At 34.6% G+C, this 12,187-nt stretch overlaps 1 protein-coding gene across 1 annotated transcript in view; it reads right to left on the reverse strand.

Moving 5' to 3' along the window:
* Positions 1 to 627: 627 nt before the first annotated feature.
* WDR27 (WD repeat domain 27) overlaps positions 628 to 12,187 on the reverse strand; it is a 128,320-nt gene continuing 116,760 nt past the window's right edge. Inside the window, 1 exon segment of the mRNA XM_075748612.1 lies at positions 628 to 1,321. Coding sequence (XP_075604727.1) covers positions 1,274 to 1,321 — 48 coding nt within the window. The 3' untranslated portion in view covers positions 628 to 1,273.

Consider the following 12,187-nt stretch of genomic DNA (forward strand, 5'->3'; position numbering starts at 1 on the left):
GGAACATTTTCCTTGCAAATACAACTATGAGCCATTCTATTTTTTCTGTATTTCAATAGTCACTCTTGGGATGGAGTCCAGAGCATGCAGATGAGAAAGTTAGCTAAATGGAGTTTGGAGAAGACCATGGAGTTTGGAGAAGATCCTGAGAATCCCTGTGGTGGAGATAAAAACTCCAGTCTTCCTGATAATGCATGAGTGTAGTGTACCATTGTGCAGCCACAACATAGAAGATGATCTCTTGGTTAATCTGATTTTGAACTGAAAAAGTATTCAAAAAGTACTTTAGTTAATCTGATTAATAAAGTTTAGTGATTCTGTTCTGGCAAATTTAACTGAAATGGCAGCACAATTTAGTAAGGAAAAGAAAAAAATTCTGTCTCCTTCCACCAGTCATATACATGCTCTCTACTCTTACCTAGAGACAATGAACAGTTAGAATGCCTAGTTTTAAAAAACTAGTTGTCTAACAAAACTTTCATAAGTTTTGTTTTAAGACAAGTAAACTAGGAGGAATACAAGAAATGAACATTTTTTCCCATAACTTTATTTTCATATTAGTTAAATTTAAAAAACAAATATTTAAACAGTTATTAAAAGACAGAAATAGTTTCTTTACATTTAAAGCTGTTTTAATAATAACAGAGTGTAGGAACAAGGTAATATTTTAGAGAGAAGATTTTTCTCAAATATTCCCTAAGAAATTTACAGAATGTAGCACAAAGAGTAAACCAGTAAAATTCTGCCTTCAAACAACATCCTTGCTGATTGCAGTATCCCCAAAGGAGTATAGCAGAAGGACTCTCAAAATGTTTCTGAAAAGACATACAATTCTTCTCTCTCTCAGATTAATTTAAATATTTAGTCACAGGCAGATCTGGCTTTAAAAATGGAACAGTTGTTATTTTAACTGCATTTTCAATCTAGAGTAAAGTGGTCCCAGTCTAGCAAGGCACTACAGAATACACCTAAGTATAAGCATCCAAGAAGTCCTCTGAAAGCCACTTCTGTGGTGATTTGCTAGAATGAAGGCAGAATGAGTAGTCTCTTTTCTTGATCTTTTGCTCTTATTTTTGCAATAAAGGTAACAGACTGTACAATAGAAAAACTTTGAGAACAGCTTGAAGAACTTGCAGAAAACAAAGTCAGAAGAAAACTGCAGTTTAAAAGGGAATATTATGCTGCTTGCCTATGGCCAGTTACCAGTCTCCTTTCTCTCAGCAAGTCGTTATTCTCAGATCACCAGGGCCAAAGCTCCACAGGCTGGAAAATATCAGGGTAGAAACAATTGGAGTTTGCCATCCAAGGTGGCTGTGGTGAGCTGCAGTTCAAAAGAAAAGAACATAGGGCTTTAATAAAGATTTTTCCAGTGAGTGAAGTTTGCTTTAGGGCAACGAACTGTATGAAGATCATTAAGAAGACATTTAAATTGCTTCTATGATGAGGTCCAGGATTCGTTTCAAAAAAGGACCAACTTAACCTATAGATTCTTCTCAACCAAGCTACTCTTAAAATAGTGATTTATTTAGATTTTTCTTTTCCAAGTATTTTCAAATTTGTGTCAACATCCACTAACACATCAACAGTCTGTAAAACCGAAGCATATGTTTAAACCACATAGAAAGTCAAACAGACTTCACTGTGTATGACTCAGAAAGGGAGCATGGAAGAAATAAGAAAGAGCTGGACTAAATGAAGATGGAAAATACTATGAATTAAATCAGGCATACCAACAAATGTAGTTTTCTGATTTTCATTGGTGTTAAATGTAGTATATGAATTCCTTTGTAAGAAAGTATGTTGGAAAAGGCCACATATTTTTATGAAGAGGCAAGCATCGAAGACATGCATAAAGAGCCTTCAACTGCATTATCTTTCTTTTACTAGTCTCACAAAGTCTTAATTATAAAATAAGAGCAAATAATATTTTCTGCAATTACTTCTGCAAACAAGTACTTAAAAACCTGCTGTAGCTCAGAAAGTGATGATCTACAAATGGCACCTTTTATTCAAGATGTTTACTCCTTGTATATTAGGATTTACAGTAATTCACACCAGTGACAAATATCTGAAGAGCTGGAACCAAAAATGTATCTCATGCTCTAACTGGTTCATCTGGTTAACTTTTCTCATCCTCATTTTTCTTGATCTGTTCTTTGTTTGATGTGTTTACTCATTTGTTTTCTTCCTTTGGATAAAGTGGCTCTGTGGTCAATAAATTATCTTCTTGGCTTTGTATTCCCTCCTTCAACATCTCCAATGACAAATTCTTTTAATCTCTCACAACTGTTATCTCCCAAGACAGTGACTTTTGTTCTCTTATTCTTTCTCACTCTCGCTTACGTAATCTTAAAGTATAGACTACCCAGAAATATCCAGTCTAATTCCTCCAACTATATTTTTTACAGCTATCCAAGACTATTACATCTTTCCAAAGACTTCTATTAGCTCCTTATCTACCTCTGTAACGTACTATTGGAAAGATGGTATATCTATATAAATATCTAAGGAATGTATTCTTTCTGAGTTTCTGTACCCATTTATCTTGTGGGAAAAAAGAAAATGTTTTTATTATTATTTCATCTTATCAGAGAAATCAGAGGTGGATTCTATTCTAACTGAAGTTTTGTTATTATGGGAGATAATATAGAAACCTTGTTTAGTTTTCAATTGAAAATAAAATAATGGGAAATGAACTTAATTTTTACAAGACCCAAGGAGGTCATCTGGTCCATCTTACTGCTCTAGGTGCAACCACTGAAAACATTAGAAGAGCTTAGCTATGGCTTTGTCTGGCTAAATGTTGAAAAACCATAAGGCAATTTCACAGCTTGTTCTAGGGTTGCACTGCCCTCCCAGCGCCTTTTTTTCTTTTTTCTTTTTTCTAATGTCCAACCTGCACCTCAAAAGCTGCAATGTGGGGTCAATCTCTCTTGTCATATTCTCTGGCAGTTATGAAACACTGCTTGGCTTCCACCTGCTAAATGTAAATGTATTCCCTGCACTATTATATTCTTCCAGAGTTATCCTGTTTTTATTATCCATTAAAAGTGATCTTTCTACTCCATCTAACCACCTTCCACACTTTTGACAACACCAAACCACAGAATCATTGAAATTTTGGCTGAACTAAAAATGCCCACCTGTTGGCTTTCAGATGTCTCTTTGTTGGTCATGTGCTCTAAACCACTGATCATCTCACAAGTCCTCCTCCTTCCCTTTTCCTTTTTCCTGCTTTTTCAACCTGCTTTCCTTGGCAGCAGATAAAAGAAGCTGCCTTTTGAGTGCATCATTCTTCTGAGAACTGTTACACTCAGAATCTTGCCATGGACAAAAGAAATATACCCTATATAGAGAGACAGTAATCTTTTTTTTTTTTTTTTTAGTCCAACCAATGTTTTAAAAGCCTAATCAAAACAAAACAATTATTAGTTAAAATGACACTCGTAATCCAAAAATTGCCTAATTATTACAGAAAAGTTTCATCAAAAATAGAGCTTTTGATGGGCTCAGTGAGTCACTAGCATCCTGAGCTCTTCCCTGAGAGACCCTGAGCTCGAGGAGTACCATGTCATGGTGGGGATTTTCTTTCTGCTCAGGCTGAGGTTCCCTTGGGTTATTTTTAGACATTCCATGGGTTAATGTAAACTAGCTCTACTCTGGTCCCATGGATTGAAAGTCTGTTAGCACACTGAGTGCATCCCTGCAGTTCAACTTTTGGTTTCACTTGATCAGAGGCAAATCCAATTCACATACTCAGTGAGTGTACAGCAATGAGAAGCAAAGCTGGATAAGTACGGACAACTGGGAGATTCACTTCAAAAGCACATTTTAGATCCAAATTAAAATGCTAATGCACATTCACAGGGAGTCCAGCTTAGCCTGCAGATTTTAGAATAAAATTCTATGCCTGATTGTTAGACAAGCATTTTCACTTCTAAGAGTGTCATACTTGTTTCAGAACTGACTGAAGATAAATGTAGAACACCCATAGCAACAGTTTTACAGTGTGTTACATTTCAGACAATATAGAAATCTTAGTTAATAGTACAATAGTAATACAATAACAGTACAAAGTTAATTGTACACTGATTCAACATAGATTAAAAGAGCTACTAAAAATCTAACCTGTAGGGTTCTTGAAATTCCTGAATTATTACACTTAAGACCTATCAAAATTTACAGATAAAGAATGTGCTCAGCAATATTTAGAAACTATAGAAATTTAAATAAGATTTTAAAGAAAAAAATAATATTTAAATTATGCCAATGTTACATTTCCAAAAAGTGCAAACATGTAACTTCGTTCAAACCCCTCGGCTCCCAAACATGCTACTCCAAAATTGTGTTTTAAATTATATTTGAAATGTCTATAGTAGTTAAGTCAATATACTACTTAAAATAATAATAAAAAATTTCTATCTTATAATTGTATATTCAAAATTTGGCATCAGTTCTGTGAATAACTTGAAACCTATTTAAAGATTTCCTATGGGACGAACACTAGAACGTTACAGAATATTAGCATATCAGAGCATCGACTATTTTTCATATTGATGGATATATGAGTAGTGAAAAAAAGATCTTCAAGTAGGGCAGAGAAGGTGGTATAGTTTTTGTGCATTTTAGAGCTTCTTAAATAAGCTTCAAGGTTTAGAAAGCACATATGACATCTGATGCCAGAACTGGGGAAGAACAAGTTCTTGAACACAGTTGTCTACTTGATGGGCTGCAGAAGATATAAAAGTTTACTGCAATAAAGTTAAAACAGTGACGTGTAGGTTGGAAGGCTGAGAGTAAACTAACAGGATGAATTTCAAGACATTGCTTACTGAATTTCCTTTTATAATAACATAGTATGTATTCTTTGTAGAATTATCTTTTGGGGGTGGGAAATATGCTTCTGTAGTGATGCCACACACAAAAAAAAGTGCTGTAAATTAGAGACCTGGAGTTTTTTAAGCCACAACCACAAACAATTGACTTTGTATAGAAATGCATATAACAAATATTTTGGCTTAATATTTCACACAACACTTATGTGTATACAGTGTAAGCTTCAAGATATACTGTACTTCAGGAAATAGTAAGAATCAAAGTAATTCCAGCTAGTTTCACATTACAGGCACATAATATGATTTAGATTTCTTTTAATTAGTATAAATATGTAAATATGCATAATATGCAAATAGAGATAAAAATCTTGAAAAGGTCCACTAGGTACACAGCAAAAAGTGTCATCTTGCCAAAAACGTTGTATCTCAACAGACCAGATGGGAACGTAGTTTTTAGGGGTTTACTATTTTCAGTTTTCATTATTCAAACTATTTTTTGAAAATAGCAGGGCATACGTAGAACCAAAACTGCCAGAAGCAGACGATGTAGTCCAATATGTCTCTGTAAAGCTATCCTTTGAGCTTCAAAAAGATAAAGAGGTTTTCAGGTCAAGCTGTTATATATAATTTATGGAAGTAGCTGCCACAAACTGTATTTTCAAAGTAGCAATCACTGTTCAGGGAAGCATCTGTTTATGGTTTGGTTAGTCAGTTAATCTTATTGTTCCCTTCATTTTCTTATATAGCATATATTGATATGATAGAAAAAAAGTGAACAAAACAGAAATGAAAGTATCACATACTGAGTTGTTATTGAGTAATACTTGCATATGTGACTGGAGAAATATTTACATATAAATAACCTAAATGTTGTTGACGCACCAATTGCAACTCCAACTTCTCTGTAAGAAACTTCTGACTGACCACTACATAAGTTTAGAGCCTTTCTGCATTCCACCACATACTTGAAAGGTAAGATAAACATACCAAGTTAGATGAATACACACATTTTCTAATTTAACTTGCACTTTTTCACATCTGCTTTTGAATGTCCTAGTGGCATTTTTACATTATAGAATTTAGTTCAAGAACATCTCTTTAACATTGTCTGGACTCCTATTCCGCTTGTTACAGAGACTTGCCATTGCCTGTGCTTCACAGAATCATAGAATCACAGAACGGTTTGAGTTGGAAGGGACCCTAAAGACCATCTAGTTCCAACCCCCCTGCCATGGGCAGGGACACCCTCCACTAGACCAGGTTGCCCAAAGCCCCATTCAACCTGGCCTTGAACACTGCCAGGGATGGTGCAGCCACAACTTCTCTGGGCAACCTGTTCCAGTGTCTCACCACCATCACAGTAAAGAATTTCTTCCTCATATCTAATCTAAATCTACCCTCTTTCAGTTTAAACCCATTATCCCTTGTTCTATCACTACACTCCTGATAAATAATCCCTCTCCACTGTTTTTATTTTTAAAAGTGTAAACTTTAAATGCTGGTGGAAATCTTTACATGCCAACACTCTTTGAAAACTTACAAAATTGAAATAACTCAGAACTAAACTTATATCAGAAATAAAATGTAACTGTAATGATTTTTAACATCAGCTAAGTATATATTTGCATTTATTTTTGTATTACATACATATAAATCCTTATACAATATTTTAAAACTCCAGACTCTTAATAATACTGGTAACCTACACTGATACACATTTTAGGAAACAACTCAGATATCTCTTCAATGGATATTGTCAGTCTATTACAATAGATTTTTGTTTATATCACCTTTGAATGAATAGATGTAATCTCTGAATTTACTAGTGGAACACTCATAGCTGCAATATAAATGTGTCAGAAAGCAAATGATGTGGCTGAAATGAAATTGGCAGGAATGCCACTAAACACCAGTGTTAATCAATGAAAACAAACCCATCAATACTGTAGTACTTACTGTTGCTCTTGAATTTTGCATTGGTTTGACAGCTAGCAACAATCAAGAGCAACAGGAAAAGGAGACATTATGGAACTGACTTTTATTATATTTTTCCTGTTCAGAAAGTGGTGTCTAAAGCAATGTAGAATTCACCACCTTTACCCCTGAAGATCTACAGCACGTGAAGGCTTTACCAACTCTGGGTTTGTGGTTTAACCTAAGAACAGAAGACGTGTAAGTAGCACTTTGAAAAGATTTGTTTTCTTGAAAGATGATTGCTTAATTTGACAGCTACACTCTAAGCATTAAATCAGTTAGATCAAAGCCACATGTTTTTTAACAGACAGAAGACAGAAGTTTTTATTGTTAAGATAGTTCCCCTATTGCAGAAATGAGAACTGAGGAGAAAATATAAAAAACAGGTTAGCGCCTTTAGCCATAATTCCCTGAGGTGTAGCATACACATGCATAGGAGGTGATTACATGTAGTGTCATTCAAGAGCTGACGACTCTTCTGTCTTCATAGTACCCCTAGATGATATGTTCACAATTTTCCTGCCATTATGCTCAATGCATGGATAAGCGTAGACTGAGAACATTGCTCTGATTATCTTTCTCTCAAACACAGAATTCACATCTCTAATTTCCAGACAGAAATCACCAAAGAACAGAAGACTGCCAGAAAGTGAACTTAAGCATGTCTAAAAAAATTTCCATGTGGCTTAGATCAAAAGGGTTGACACTTTAGGTGGAATTCATCTCACCTAACTTTTAGTGTCTCTAATAGCTATATTTGATATGTCTGGCATATCAGAGATGGTTTACGTATCTAGAGGGACCCAAGTTCAGAGGGCACCAGGAATAAGACATTAAAACAGTTGTTAGACGAGCCACTGATGATGTATATAGAGAGACATTCTAGGTAGGACTTGGGCCTTAAAAAGAAGAAAGTCTTTTCTAGAATTGGTAGGAAAGATAATTGTAAAGAAAGCCAAATCATTCAACAGATTGAATTTATAACAGGCAAACAATGCCTCAGAGTTGGCAAGATGAGCTGTAGAGGTCAAAGAATAAAGATATTTTTCCAGACCACCTATATGTGTGGAATCCCATCAGAAAACTTATGAATAATGTAACAGATCCACCATATACAGTATTTTCACTAGTCACTCAAGAAAATCAACATTTAAAGAAAAAGATAACTGAATGCAACGTAGAGAGGTCATCTAAGTCAGCTTCCTACTGGATCTTCATAGCAAAACTTTATTTTTAACACCTTGTATTTTTATTTGTAATTGTCTCTCCAAATAAAATATTCAAGAAACACAGATCTGAAAGCAACAGATCTTAATTTTATGGACTCACCTGGCATTCTTGTCATTTAGAGATCTTAAAATTGTTACATCAAATAGATACTTTGGCAAAGCCAAACCATGTGAACATATTTATTTGAAATTTCTGTCCAGACTTCTCAGTGTGTTTATTCAAGTGCTTTTATTTGGAGCAGAAGAACAGATATAGTGGAGCAAAGATCCACCTAGCTAGACTCCATCTTGGAGTCTTCTCCAAGAGTGCTGTAAACAACTACCCAGGTAAGACTGAGAGGCTCTTGCAGCTTTAATGTAGGTGCACCTACATTCAATGTTAGGGAACCTACCACTAGGACCTAACCTAGTGTTAGGTCAATGGCTGGACTCAATGATCTTAAAGGTCTTTTGCAACCTAAACGATTCTATGATTCTATGATTCTATGACTTCCTGAGCCAGATACAATTTCTACATATTTTGTAATGTAGTCAAGGGTTGACTCGGGTGGCCCCCTCGCCATGAAACAGTCATTCTAGAAGCTAAAATCTGACCTCTACATACATCCTGATAGAGTAGGCTAATGGACCTTCCTGCCCACACTGATCTACCATAACACAGGCAGTGTTGTCATCCTGGTCTTGTTATTAGGATATAAGTCTAATACTCTATTCTTCCTATACAGGCCTGGAATTTCAACCTGTACAGGACTCCTGATTACTTGTTGAGGTTTATTAATTTGTCTTTCTTCTGCATTGTCTTTAACATAAAGCATACCTTCACTGCCAGCAAGTTTTAGTCTATGTTCCTCGTACATTTTGTAACCTTGTACTGGAGTGTCTCATTGATTACCCTTCTTCCACCGAATTTATGATAAGCCTAACAGATCACCCAGGGCTGCCTTCACCCAGCGCTGATCATTCCATTTTCCCATCTTATTTATTCATATTTGTGCAAAAGCATCACTAGGTCCGTTCTTGGCAGCCTAACTTCTATTTCCTACCTGACTATTTTTACCCTCTGACATATCTGTGAGAATACAGAATTTCTGCATCTTGATCTTTCATTGAAGTGTCATCCCAAACCCAAGCTTAAGTTTTAAAACCTTAGTTCCCTTATGACTCAGATTAAGTTCATCTCTTCAGGACAGATGTTCGTGGAACCTCCTAGGTATTTTCCATAAGGTATCATATTTTTAAATATATTACCTATTTCAGCACATGCATCTCTGCTGTCAGCTTTTAGTAAGTATTATTTATGTGCTTAGAAAAAGCAAAATTCTCATTTAAATTTAATATGACTTCTTATAGGCCAGTAAAACCAGTAATTCCCAATAACTCTTTTGATGTGTGAAATTTACTTGACCAAAATATAATATGTGAAGCAATCTTAAATCTATCTTCTCACTTATATAATTACATTCAGAAATCATTTTATTTAAATCTAATATTGATGAAGGAAACATGAAGGATTAAGCTACCCCAAATAACTACAGACTCCTGTAATGGATCTAATTTGTTTGACTTTGCCTTCTCAAACATATATAAGAATCCGTGTAAGTATATACAAATTTTCCATCAGCAAGATAATAAAAAACAAATTAAATACCCTCATCTAAAAGAATATAATCCACTTCATATTTTTCTGTCTCTAGACCTAATGAAGAAACAAATACATGACAGAAGGTAGTTATACTGCTTATACCACTACTGTAAAATAGGTCAACACAGCAGCAATGCAAATACTCTGAGGATAGATGTGATGCAGAATAGGATTTTATGGAAAGCTCTGCACATTTTCCAGGGTTAAGATCTAACCCAACACTTGTTAAGTCTGGCAAGGGGCATTGAATCAGATCTTAATGTAAAAAAGCCAATAACTGGAACAACACTAATTTAGAGTTACTCTTTACAACTCACAGTGATCAAAAAAAATCTAGTTTCACTGCTTGCTTCTATACTATTAATGACAACTTACATAGGCCCCCAAATGCTGTTTTTCTTTTAATAGGCCATATTAAATATTTCCATTCCAGAAAGCATGCCATTTTGGCAGTAGACACTCACATGTGCAGAGCACTAAGACAAAGTAGTGGTAAATGTTCCTTACACAACTAAATACATATCAATACATCAAATCCCAGTTGCTAGAATCCAAATGAAAGGAGAGAACTTAAAAAATAACTGAAAACAGAAATAAGTCAGACTTAATAAAAGGATAGGGTGAGCAGCGGCAACATTGGAGACTGGTTCGATAAACATAGCATTCATGTTTTAAGCACTCTCATATATGAAGTGTTGTTTGACAGGAGAACTAGTGGGAGAGTGTCTCATACAACATTTGGATCATGAACCTGAATAAATTATTTTTTCCTTTTTTTAGTGTGAGCTTTGCTCACTACAGATGTTCTCTTTCTCCAAACTTTTTATTTTTTAATGAAATCATTATATTGGCTTGGGTTTTATGACATCATACCTGTTTTTATGTCAAAACCTATTATTATTTTTGTTTCTGATTTCACAGCAAGCAGAAAGCTGAAGTGTAAAAGAATAGCTACTTTAAAAACCCCAAACATCTTAGCAATAAAATGTGAACTTAGGAAAGGACTCATTAAGTACAATTTTTTTTTTTTTCATACAATCTTTTATTTATTATTAAGTTTGGTTCCAGCAAAAAGTTCTGTCTCAACAGACACTCCATCCTGGTGGTCTAACACCTTAGGGGACTGCTCAAAGAATGTGTGGAGCCTGACGCTTTGAATCAGCTAATTCTGTTTCAGGTTAGTATTTATCAAACACAGTGCAGTGCTCATTTTGAAATGGGGGGATGTGGTGGTGGTATCTATCTCACTCTTGTAATGGGAATGTGTTCACACTTTGTAAAGAAAAATCACAAATGGTAATATTGCGGAAATAGGTGTGAGATTAGAGGATGAACTACACTTTTCTCTTCCAGAAATGAAACACCCAAGGATGGGGTCGAGGTATTGAAGCACAGCAATAAAGAAAAGTACAATTCATTACTTTACATATTTTGTGATTGAAAGGGAAAGTTCTCTACAGACCACATCTCTTGTAAGAAGAGAACACCACAGTTCACCTCCCATATCACAGAGGTATTTAAGTTTTACTTATTATCATTTTAGAGATGAAGCTTAGTCCTTTTCTTTGGAATCACAGATATCCTTGTTAAACAATGTTCAGTATAAAATATAAATTTTGGATTTGTCATTGGTGTAATTACAAGGCAACAGCAATGGAAGTAGGTAAATAAGTATATATAAATTCTTAAAGTAGCCTTCCATCAGAATTATTCAGTTCTTTCAAATACACATCTCAGCTTTTCCACTTTTAATTGAAATCATACATTGATGTATCAATCAGTACAAGAAAGAAAAAGTACTTTTTTTTTGGTAAATTTTCTTCCACTTATTCAGATCCAGAAGAAAATAATAGGGAGGAAATCTAGTGTGGATAAGGATTGATGGAAGATTAAAAAAAAAAAAAAAAAAGTTAGTATTTCCAGTTTTCTGAATATAATTTGAAATGGATCTTACATAAACATAATGAAGAGTCCAAGACAAAAACATTTGTTCAAAAGGTAATCATGGTAAATGTCTTACTGCATATCTCAGGTCTCAAATTAAGAAACTAAAGTTCAATAAGGAAGAACTGGAACAAAACCTAGAAAAGTGACAGAACTTATTTAATCTTTTCCTGGATCAAGGGAGAGAGAACATGAATAAAACACAATAAATATTGATGAAATTATTCAAGCTTAAAAAAGAGTAGAAATTTCAAAACAAGAGTGAGCCATTTATATCTAATCCATGCTCACATCTGAGGTTCAGGCAAATCATTACTGCTTTCCAATGCATTCAGCCTTAGTTAAATTTCTGAACAAGCCCTATATCTCAGGCAGGGATTTTATCCTTTAGTATAATAAAGGTAAAATTCCAGCTGACTTCTATTTCTATGCCTCATTACTACTAATAATTCTTCTTTGTCTCCCATTTTCTTTCCATTGTGTCAACATCAATGAGAAATGAAGAACAGAATTCTTTTACACTTTTCAGTCACACTACATAATCTTGATCTTGTTATCCCCCC

The sequence above is a fragment of the Balearica regulorum genome, chromosome 3 (genome assembly GCF_011004875.1).
Source record: "Balearica regulorum gibbericeps isolate bBalReg1 chromosome 3, bBalReg1.pri, whole genome shotgun sequence".
Taxonomy (NCBI): Eukaryota; Metazoa; Chordata; class Aves; order Gruiformes; family Gruidae; genus Balearica; species Balearica regulorum.